This window comes from Sorghum bicolor, chromosome 4 (genome assembly GCF_000003195.3).
Source record: "Sorghum bicolor cultivar BTx623 chromosome 4, Sorghum_bicolor_NCBIv3, whole genome shotgun sequence".
Taxonomy (NCBI): domain Eukaryota; kingdom Viridiplantae; phylum Streptophyta; class Magnoliopsida; order Poales; family Poaceae; genus Sorghum; species Sorghum bicolor.
Genome location: NC_012873.2, coordinates 64,439,773 through 64,451,546, shown reverse-complemented (window position 1 = coordinate 64,451,546; position 11,774 = coordinate 64,439,773). Strand labels below are relative to the sequence as shown.

Genomic DNA, 11,774 nt, shown 5'->3' with positions numbered 1-11,774 from the left:
ACCGGAAGAGATGATCATGTAGGCGTGCCGGCGTGGAGAATGGAGAGTTGGAGACGATACCAAAAGGGGCATGCGTGAACTGTCTAGGCGTTTGTAATTAGGCTTAAGATCGAGGCATCCTATGCTTGCACCTTGATATGGGAGTGGGAATTTTGCATGCGCTAGCCTCGTCGTCAGCAAAAAGTCTAGGTGACGCTGAGCTCGCAGCAAAAGCAGCAAAGATAATCTACTCTATTTAAGTCGATGGCCACATGAAGCATCAATTGTTTTCATACTTGAAAATGGAATAAGACGGTTTACATTGAAATTTAAAAGGCTTATATGCACTTCTTTCCTCGCTATAGCTATACAATACAGGGGCATCAATAACCATCAATTTTTTTTGTGTCCATGTCCATACCTTTCAAAGAATTCCTAAGAACAGTTAACATGTTCAAAAATAGAGCAACTGCTTAACCACAGCTAGGTGCTATCAATGAAGCTAACCTACAACGTCAATTGGATTATACTCTAACGCGCAATCCAGTTTCCAAATGTTGACACCATCCCACAGGCAATGGGAACATAGCCAGGTTACCACCAAAAACATTTTTTATGGTGCAACACAAGGCCAGCTTCTCAGATATCATTGAGCCTCCTCTAAACCTCATTGGTCTATTGCTTTTCTTCTTAAAGATCCGGCTATCCAAGCACTTTGACCTTTTCTCTCCAAGATAAAAGCGGCATGCGCTGCTGCGCAAGACTACTATGTACAGCTAAGCCTGATCATCAATAATAGAAACTAGAATTCTTCTGGCGGGGTGCATCTTTGCAGAGAATAGAGCGAACTTCCACGATAGATCTGGGTGGCTCTAGTTCCTTCGGTGGGACTGTATTACCTAGCAGCTGTTGCAGCTGGGTTGCAAAAGTATCATCCAAGACCTGCCAGATTAACACGTTTTATTAAACTAGAGTAAGAGATGGGAAGCATCAAAAGGATAGGCGAATACATGGTCCATAAGTTGGGGACCGTGGGAACATGAACTTACTGAGATTGCGACTCGTGCACCTTTATACCAGGCTTTATTTTCTTTGCGATTCTCCAGGAAACTCAGCACATCCTAAATATTGATCAAATTAGTAACAGTAGGACGAAAAAGAACCATCCCTACTCACTACTGATACTTCATATACCTGTCCCATCCGGTCCCAGAAACCTCGGCATATGGCTACAAAAACATGTACTTCAGAGACTTTGTGCACATGATTTATTGCCTCAATTAGCTGATCCTTCAAGGCCTGCATCCTGCTGCGGATATCAGATTCCATCACCAACTCTTTTGAATCCTGAATGATCTTTTTGAGCTTTGTGGTATTTTGCATACGGGTCTGCATAAAAACTTCGGTAAGAAAACTGTTCTTCACAACAAATGTACTTGTCTCTGTAAAGTGCTAGTAAGGCCTCTCCCATTCTATCCATAACTACATAGCTAGGGGTGCAACATAAAGTTGAATATGGAATCAGGATTTGGTTCGATAGAATAGAAGTATAAAACCTGAAACACTACAGAATGATCATATAGATGAAATCACCCCTACATAGAAGATCAAAATTAGAACACCACCAGGATCAAATAAACATGAAGGCATTCATAATTCTGGTCTCAATCCGAGGTGAAATGTAGCATATACATAGAAATTTATTAGGTACAAGACCATTTTCTAAAAGAAAAGTACCCATAATGATAAATTTACATTAGAAACTAAATCCTGGTCTCATGAAAGCAGATCCATGCCAGAACTTGCTGCATGGATAAAGATAACTCATTAAGCAAATCTCATTTTCAAGTAAAGCTATGCATGAAAAGTGACTTGGTTATGACATGGTATGTTTGTGTCAGTAAGATATCAGATATCAGTGTTCTGCGGCCACCTAGGCGCGAGGCTAAGGGTCACACGGGACCTATGGGGGTAGGCGGAGCAGCAAGAAGGCTGGTGAGGCAACAAGGAAGCGGACAAGCGCAGGCGGGCCACTTTTTTCCGGGCGAAGCAGAAGCTCGCGCGGACGCGGGAAGCCGAAGCAGAGGTTATCATGTCATGGTTTATCTTTTATGATGCATTCATGTGTTTCTTAAACTTATGAAGTGCTGCTGCGTGACTGTTTTCCTTATGTTGTGAGAACTATCTGTCTCTGAACTAGAGCTTTATTTATGAATTATAATAACTTGCCACGTGTTCTGCTGTACTGCTGACCTGCTGTCCATTTGTTTGTGATTTAAAATACATATTTCCTTGCTGCTGATATGGTCTGATGGATGGGAGATGGCTGAGATCATTCAGATAAGTATCTAACTTGCTATTTTCTTTCTTTTAATGCACTATTGTCTATTGTAAAGCTGTTAAGGCCCCGTTCGGTTCTCCGCTCCGGGCCATTCCTGGCCAGAACCGATCCGACGCTATTTAAATTATTGAAGGAAACTCGGCTGTGAATCATTCCCAACCCCAACTGAATGAGGCCTATAAGGTATGTCTATTGGTACTCTCTTTTAATATAATGTTTTCAGCTACTCTAATTATATAATTTATTCAGCTACACATGATGTGCAAATTTGGCAAAATGCCTAGATACTGCCTAGCACCTCTCCTAACCTTATCAGAGATTCACAAGAATTTGTAACCAGCTGAGATCAGGAACAAGTAACAGGATGTAAAAGGACACTCACATTCTCCGAAAGCTTCTCGACAACTGCTTGCATGTAATTTCGGAATTTAGCTCTCAATGTCACTGTAACTTCACTAAGTTTTTCTCCAATGGCTGCAGAATTTCCTCCATTTGGTATACAAGAACTCCATGACTTCAAGTGACTCTCAATTCGAGGTCGCAAAACCTCTAGTAGTCTTTTCAATGTATTCAAGAGAATGCCAAGCTAAAAGCAGATAGGGGGTCAGATATCAATAATTGAAGTCCCAAGAAACGTAAAAATTAATAACAAAACTTACATCTTCAGGTACAGTATAGGGCACAGTTGAATTGCGCTTTGTGAGTTTCTGGACAACTTTGAGGCCAAATTTCTTTGGTGCAATACAATCCTTCAGTGGAGCCAAAACATCTGCATACTGTTTTTCCAGAGACTCTATAACCGCTTTCTCAACATCTGCAATGGCCTTTTGTTTCAAAGAATCAAAACGATACATGATACGTCAGACTTTGGGACTACAACTTAATGAATTAGAGAATCTCTAAAAGAAATAGAGTTTCTTACATACATTCTCAAGAACGAATATGTATTCTGGCCATCGGCAAATGATAACTTCATATTCTGTCAATGTCTTCTTTAGCAAATCATACATCTCATCCACAAAAGGTGTTGTCATATGCTGGGTCCTAACTCCTGACCATTTGACCTGAAAATTGGCGAATGTACCAAGGAATGAAATTGGAAAGAGTAACATGATGAAAATGTGCAGCAAATAGAAAATTATCACCTCACCTTGTCCAGTCTGCAATTTTCCAGTAACATCCTGCGTTTGTCTTCAATCCACAATACAATGTACAAATGGAACAGCTCTTTTGCATCAACGCCTGCTTTTATAGTGCTGTGCAAAATTCAAACACAAGGCATGACAAAGACAGGAATATAGCAAGAGACTATTGATTTAGATTTATTTACCAGTAAACAAAATTACCAGATATTCCAGCTAGACAGATCCTTCTGAAAATCAGCTGTAGCAACCACCAAATCAGCAACAGGTGATGCTGGACCAGCAGGAGGGCAAGCGACAAGAAAAGCACGTAGTCGATTTGAGAGCTCTACACTATAGATGGAGGCAGCTAAATTTGGCAGATCAACAAAGCTGTGGAAGCAAAAGGAAACAAAGAGAAGTGGAAATATGTCAAAACCAAAAGGATCAGAAAGAAAGAACAAACAGATATATAACACATAATGGATATTTCTCAGACTGCAAATGACCTGTGCTTAGAAGGTGTACAACAGGCTATGACATTAAAGCATATTGGTAATGAAGCTTGCATAAGATCATGTACCTGGGAAGTATGTGCTGATTATGAATTTCAATATCAGTAAAAATTTCATTGCGCAGATTGTTGCATAATGACTTCATCTTCTGGTATGCCGTGGTAACGGTTACCAAGTCCACCCTGATACCTTCTGAATTTCCCGACACATACTCATCAGTTTCAAGCATGTAGCGCCTCGAGCGCTTCCTGGCAGCTGCCTGGACATGAATAAAAAACATAAAAGCATTAGTTATAACTAAAGAACATAAGATACCATTTGTTTACCGAATAGTTGAATAATGACCTGGAAGTAACCACACAATCTTAGTTGAGCTTCCGGAGATAGGACGTCATGTAGAAGACTGTACAGCTTAATAGCTGGTTCCAGAGCAGCAGCAGCCAATCCAGTTGGAGGCCTAAAATCTTCCGCCAAACCCAACGGTATAGAGTCATCTAATGACTTGTAGTTCTCAAAAACCATAGCTAGAGTTTGCTCAATTTGCTCCTCAACTTCCCCCAGTATTCGGTTCTGTGTGAAGAAATTTCAGTCAAGCAATAGTAGTGACATGTTTGTCACAGCAGCATTTTGGACAGATAAAAATACTGAATCAAAAAGAAGAATAAATTTGCTTAACTAATTATAGTTTAATTTGGACAAACAATGTAGCATTGACATAAACCTAGGAAACGTGTTACCATGCCCAAAAACAGTGTTCAGAAAACAATACATGTCTAATGGGAGAGAGAAATGTACCTCTTGGTGGCTCAAAGTAGCAGTACCATGGTTTTTCATCAGTATAGGTAACAAAAGTTCATGAACCAGATTGAGCCAATCAGCAGTAGGAGTTGCAACATCCATGATATAAGAGAGGTACCTATACAAGAATAGCAGTCAGCAATCCCACAGCACGAAAAAGAAGACAACGAGAAATGGAGGGGGTTATAGCAATTCAATACATTATTAAATCTAAACAACTAGCGCCGAACAGGGCATGCCCTCATGTTGCTACATATCAAGTACAAGAGAACATATAATAAAATAATTGGCATGCATTGCAGAAGGATATTAGATTAAATAAATGATGCCACAATTCATAAGTTAAATTATAAATCACAATTCACAATAACAAAACAGTAAAAGGCTAGAAGGTAGAAAAGTCTGCAGCCCAGTGTGATAGGTAAGTACCTCAACCTCGTGTAGGCATCTGAAACCCCATAATACAATGCAAATTCTGTTAATAACCACTTCCAGGAGCCATGTACCACAAGGTTCCGTTGTTGAATGTGTTGCGCTTTCATTGCAACTTCCAAAACAATATCATACGCTACAGTTTCTGCAACAGAACCATACTACAGAGTACAGAGCAAAGAATGCCTATTAATATAGAGACAACCATTACTGTCCAACAAGTTAACAAATCATGCCTGTTAATATAAACTATAAAGACAACCATTACTGTCCAAACAGTCAAAACAAATCAGTATTCCTTCAACATATAGCGAAATTTTGAAAAGGGCTACCTTATTTTCTTGTATTCAAGCCAACAAACTTTGTGTATTATCTAGGTCCATTATCCCTGGCTAAGAGGATACTTAAGAGTAATATGATTTCACATGGCAGATGCTCTTAGTATGTCAAATCAAAACTACAGACATTAGATAATTCACTAATATCATTACATGTTTGGCAAGTAACAAGCCCTTTTCTACATGGTGATAAGAAAACTATCGGAAGCTGGAGATGACCAGATACAGATAGTGCTATTGTTTTCAACTACTGTTACATTTATAGTAAATTAACCACCGATTTAATGAACGTAGTAGCAGAATGTGGGCTGCAGGTAGAGTTAACCGTGAAGTAAGGACAAAGAAGTTACATAAGATCAATGTGTAACACATTCAGAGAGCTGAAGCATCTCTACCTTCATATTGTTCTCATCCGCAGCAGTTGTATAGTGGATATATAGCTGTATACGACCCACAAGTTCATGCTCAGGTTCCCGAAATATTGACCACCAGCGTAGCTTGTCAGCCTGCACAAAGAAATTTAGATGTTTTTGGAGGAGCATTAGTTTTATTTAGCCATAAATGTTATACGATACATCAAGAAAAATAGTGTATGAACACCAAGAGCCCTTTTTTACACCCCTAATGGGTATGATAGTATCTGAACATGTTTGCGTACTCACACCAATCCTCCACACACTAATTCACGCTCCATGTACACACCCAGACCAACAAACTACACAGATAGTAGTATATGAACATGTTTGTGTACTCGCACCAATCCCACACATACTCAAACAACATGTACAAGCCCAGACCAACAAACTACACAGCATAATGATCATGTCCCTCGTTTGATCGACAGGGGCATCCAAGGCCCCATAGGTCATTGAGTATGGCACATTTCCATTTTGGCTTCACACGCGAGAGGCAACAATTTTTACTTAGGGAGCTAGACCTGGTACGAATTCCTTTGTCGATCCAGGATTGAACCAGGGACTAACAGATTCATGATAACTGAATCAATCAACTGGTCAATAGTTCAGGTACTAACAAGAATCCTTTTTGTTAAAGAACTTTGACAAACAAGTAGCAAAATGGTTCATAAAATCTTACAGGATCCTCAGCCATTGTAGCAACTTGGGCAACAACACGACCACAGGACTTTCCCTTTGAATCAGACACATCGATGATCAAATCATCTCCCAGGCTATCAGGAAAGCTGAAATATGACAGATAGTCAGGTTTGCTAAAATTAAGCTTTTTTTTTCTTACAAAAGTAAGTTTGAACAAACATATAACAAACTGTGTAGCATTTAGAGAAAATGAATGAATGGTAATATAGCTATTATAAAATAAGATGTTATTTTAGGAACTTCTCTTGGACATACAAGACATGTGTTTCACCAGATCCTGGCTGCATAGGTACCACATCATCTTCAGGTGAACTTTTAAGCCTCAACTGGCAGGAGTATGTTTCTGAGGCGAAAAAAAAAAAATATGAGACCAAGTCAAGAGGCTGAAGTCTATGGGAGAAATAAAGCATATTAACCTTGTGGTGCTTCATATGCTGAACTGCTCCGCAGAGTAGTTACACCGACCTTTAACAGGCCGGATACCTGCTTAATATACTGAGCACTTGCTTGCATGTACGCTAAGCTGTGCTTTGAGAACGAACTGTTAGCAGGAAGCTGTGGTAGAACTCGAACTCTCCGTACAGACTCCCATCCTGATGAAAGTGTGGATTGCACATTGGATAAACGGTACCGGACAGAATCCAATTTCACCATTGGCAGAGATGAGAAGTTGCAACCAGAAGGCATATCTACAGACATCCGAACTTTGCGAACTGCAAACAGAATAATATTAAGTTATGTTAGTCCCTAAAGGCATTTTTTTGTATTTAGTCCAAACTGAGCACACGCAACAGTCCAACAATCAATAGAATGCACTAATTTCCTAGAGATCTTCATCAATAATAAACAGAAAATAGCAGCAGATACGGTATTCAAATGGAAAAGATGTATGTGTTTTGTACCTTGAACCTTCATTTTGCCTATTGTTTTCTTGGGCTTTGATGCAGCCCCTTCGCTAACTAGCTCTGATGCGCGCTTCGACATAAGCTCCTCTTCCGATTGTAACAAGACATTTTGCAAGCTAAATGAAACATTCAAGAATTTCAAGGCTTACTCTAGTGTCACATTAAATAAAAATGTGACAAAAGAAGATATGTAGAACAACTAGCCTGAGCAATAAATAACTAATAAGCTTGTGAATGAAGTACACAAAAAGGTGTGTATAGCATGCTGAATGTGGAAGCCAAAGTTAGCATTTAAGTAATAATATTTGGGGTCTTGCTGAAATTTGCTATTCTTAAGATCATTGCACCATGTTGGTTCAAAATGCATATGTAGATATTCAAAGAAACTACTTTGAAGGATTTAATATCTTCTGTTCTTTACAATATCCAATAGTAACTGTCAGTTACATTTTTCAAATTAAACCAACTTAATTTTAGAGATGTATTTTGCTTACAGAATATATTTAAACTAATGCATTGTTTTATCAAAAGAATTAGTTTAGGAAATCAGAAGACATCCCCATGCACACTGGGGGAAAAAGTCACACCAAGGGAGTACCAAGACGGCCAGTGCATGGAGGATCATGCGAGCTGAATGATTTTGATAGCCATGGTTATATAGCACACAGGACAGGTAGGATTTACACTCCTACCGACTTTTGGTATAGTTGACCTTGAACAAAAACACACGATGTGCCTCAACAGTCAATATCATTTCATCATGGTGAATTAATGAAAAGAAAATCCCATATCATAGTGGACAGCAGGAGCTATAACCAAGAATAATAATAGAATCCTACATTGCACAATTGCGGGTTTTTTTCTAGGTGTTGACACCTGACCCTAGAAATGCAAAACACAAAGTAATGGGCTAATGGCTATCCTCAATTCCTCATCAATGACAGAACTGACAGTTGCTAGAGGCAGCGAGCATGGTGCAGATACAATATAGTTTGGTTTTAGTGACCTATGACCTATCTTCAATTATGTGCAAGAGTTAACTTACCTGAATGTATTTCTCAAGAGCGTGCATTCATTTTCCAGAAAAACAGGAGCTTCCATACAGCCTCTAGCCCATGCATGAAGGCAAAGGCGGACGCAAGCATCATAAGCAAGTACAGAATACCAGGGCCCTTGCAGACTGTAAAATGTTTCAACAAATGTGTTTAGAAGTGATTATAGACCACTACTGTTACTTAAACACTTGTTTAATCAAAAAAATACCTGGCATGAAAGGTTGGGACTCGAACAGGAATCGAGCTAGATGGCTTGCTTGTGGGTCCTGCATTCGAAGTGCTCCTACATAGCAGGAAAAAATAACAAGAAGGATGGATAAGCAAAATGAAACATTTTGTTTCATTAAAAAATGTTATGTTAAGACATCTTATAGAGGCTACCTATCATTTTTGTCAGCTAAGTTAGCTCCTCCATTGACTTCTTGGTGATCTTTTTTGGCAGATAAGCCATTGGTGAAATTTGAATTCTCACAAGGCCGAGTATCATCATGAGTAACCGGATGTTGGTCCTGGTCATAATCATTTATTGGCGGTGCACTGGGGACATCAGACAACCCATTCTGTACATAAACCAAATCGTCAAACTTGAACATCTTTAATAAAGTCACACCAAGAAACTAGTGCAATCAACACATAGGACCATGTAAGAACTAAGAACCATTCAGTACTATAACTGCAAGTTCATTTTCGAGGATGAGGAATAATGTCATTGGTGAAAGAGAAAGCAAGAAACATGACAATATAACCTGCTATTTTAATGATCTTATAAAAATGATTTAGCTGTTCTCTTCAGAGGACATCAGAACCCAGTAAGAAATGTTCAATGTACGTTCCAGAGGCATCCAAAATTTTAATAGCAACTTTGGTTCAAGGTACGTTCCATAGTACACATTGACTAGAAACAGAGAAATAGCCGTTCCAGTCAGTTGAGATTTAGTACTTCTGCTGCTTAAACATTCCATATCAATAAATGAAAAAAAAAAGGAAGAACTCAGTTCCTTCTGGATCATTCAGAGGCAAATTTCCTCCATGAATCATCGAGACCATTATCCTAGTAAACTAAATGCATAAGTGTGTTATCCTTCAGCAGAATCAGGAGTGACTTACATAGACATGGGAATGGGATTACTCCAATATAGGCATTTAGCCATGGAACACAAGATAACTCAATGAACCAGTCATGTTTGCAGAAAATTGTGTCCGGAGAACCGATTGATAAATTATAACTAGAATATTTGTCAAACAATTTCAAAGTTAAAACACATACTGCCTCAGATCCATGTAAATAACTATGCTTTGAACATTTGGACTTCAAAAACATTTCTGGGTAAATATGAAAATTTATCGACAACTATGTGATGCTTTCACAATTATCATAGTTAAACAGGAATATTATTCGTTGAGCATCATTTATACTTACCATATTCCCACACATTTAAATGCAACCCCAACTTGAAACAAAATGGAACTTACAGATGGTGCTATCAAATAGAAAAAGAGCGGGGTAGATGAATGGAAATTTTTTGTAAATAAACAAAGAAAACTAACCAATTTACGTGTTGATTTCACATTCTCTCGAACGGGGACATGAGCAGAATGGCTGTCATGTTGGTACCGCGTCCTCTCTGCAGCTGCTGCACGATTCTTAGGAACCAAATTGTTCACTTCTCTTCGGGCTGGACCAGTATGGGAGTACTCTGATGCATACCCACCCTTGCTCTGCCCTTCCACCTGGCTAGAAAATTCGGAGGTGCCTGGAGAGTCCGAGTACTCTTCATCAGCATACTCAACAACCCGTGCCTGGGGCCGCCCCATCGGCTGTGCCTTAGCTCTTGGCAGTGCTGTGTCTCGAGAAGAGCTTAAGTCCGAGTAACCATCATCAGTAGAGTAGTAGCTCTGCTGCCCAGGCATGGTTGCGTAGCGGTAGAGGGGCACGGCCGTGCGTCGGGTCACGTCGTCGCGGCGGGGTGACGAGTCGACCGAGTACCTGCCGCTGCAGACCTCAATCTCATCGTTGTCCGACGACTCGTCCATGTCGGATCCCGAGACGGCGCTGCCGTCGTCACTGCGCAGCGAGGAGCGTGACAGCGGCACCGTCGCGCCGCGCGGCATGTGGCCGCTCCGAAACTTCTCCGGCGTCGGCATGCCAAGCCCGCCGCGGCCAGCCGCACCGCGCACGGCACGGAGCGCGTCCATCCGGTCGTGGCTATGCAGCGCCGCCGCTCCCTGGCCCTGCAGACGCATTCCACCAACAAACACCATCAGGAACAGGAAAAAACACGCATCAGAGAACGGGAACCCGAGGCTGCAGCAGCTGAAACCAGCTAGGGTTCGGCGGCGCCGCCAGCTCGCACACCTCTCGCACCCACTTGAGGGCGTCGCGATCTAGCCCCTCCGTGAACATGGCGAGCGCATGCGGGTTCCGACTGAAACGGACGAACAAATCGAGCAAAAATCAGAAAAAACCGAGCCAGCCGCACCAAATGCGGGTGATCCCCGCACCCGAAAAATCCTCGAAAAAAATTTTCCACAGCCGCAGATTTGAACGCAGGAGGAATTCAGGGGAATGGGAGCCGAATCGTGCAGGGGAAAATGCTTACCTTGGAGCGGAGTCGACGCGCGGATTCGTCGCCTGGAGTGACGCGAGCGCCCCGGATTTGAATTTCTTCGGACGAACGTCGGGACGAACTCTGCGGGCAGCGCGGTGGGCGACAGCGACGGGAGCGTGTGAGCGCAACGGAGTGTACGGGGGAGAGTGGGCGACGGGGAAGGGGAGCCGAGGAGGAGGAAGAAAGGGACAAGACGTGTTTATTAGCTCATGCCCGTACTGAAAAAAAAAATAAACCCCACTGCCTTCGAATAAACAGGAAAGTGACGGCCGAATTGCAGTTAAGCCCTCTGTTGGCGCGGTATTACCGTCTTAGCAGCATAGATGTATATCGTTCCTTCCCTTTGAAGAAAACGACTAAACGAGGTTAAGTCCTTCACTAGAAAAAAAAATTAATGGAAGCATATCATCGGCCTAAAAGGAAACAATTGATTCGAGAATAACGTTGCCGAGGCCTTGCTTAAATGTGAAATTTTTTTATTTCATTACTGTAGCAATTTTGTTTGTCTGTGACAAATATTGTACCATCATAAACTAACTAGGATCAAAAGATTCGTCTCGCGATTT

At 41.1% G+C, this 11,774-nt stretch overlaps 1 protein-coding gene across 2 annotated transcripts; it reads right to left on the bottom strand.

Moving 5' to 3' along the window:
- On the bottom strand, positions 255-11,478 carry LOC8078904. 2 transcript variants are annotated; one of them, XM_021458726.1, is made up of 23 exons: positions 11,200-11,478; positions 10,956-11,025; positions 10,148-10,831; positions 8,981-9,159; positions 8,808-8,882; positions 8,590-8,724; positions 7,542-7,660; positions 7,056-7,352; positions 6,895-6,982; positions 6,620-6,725; positions 5,920-6,030; positions 5,184-5,347; positions 4,752-4,872; positions 4,302-4,526; positions 4,025-4,215; positions 3,667-3,834; positions 3,471-3,576; positions 3,247-3,384; positions 2,980-3,144; positions 2,703-2,906; positions 1,174-1,368; positions 1,029-1,100; positions 255-921 (listed from the first exon to the last, which is right to left on the bottom strand). In XM_021458726.1, the coding sequence occupies exons 2-23, from the start codon at positions 11,001-11,003 to the stop codon at positions 769-771; spliced, it is 3,744 nt and encodes a 1,247-aa protein (XP_021314401.1). In that variant the 5' UTR covers positions 11,004-11,025; positions 11,200-11,478; the 3' UTR covers positions 255-768. The 2 variants fall into 2 exon arrangements, with proteins under 2 accessions (XP_021314401.1, XP_021314402.1); XM_021458727.1 differs by lacking the exon at positions 10,956-11,025 and having other exon boundaries at positions 308-921; positions 11,200-11,427.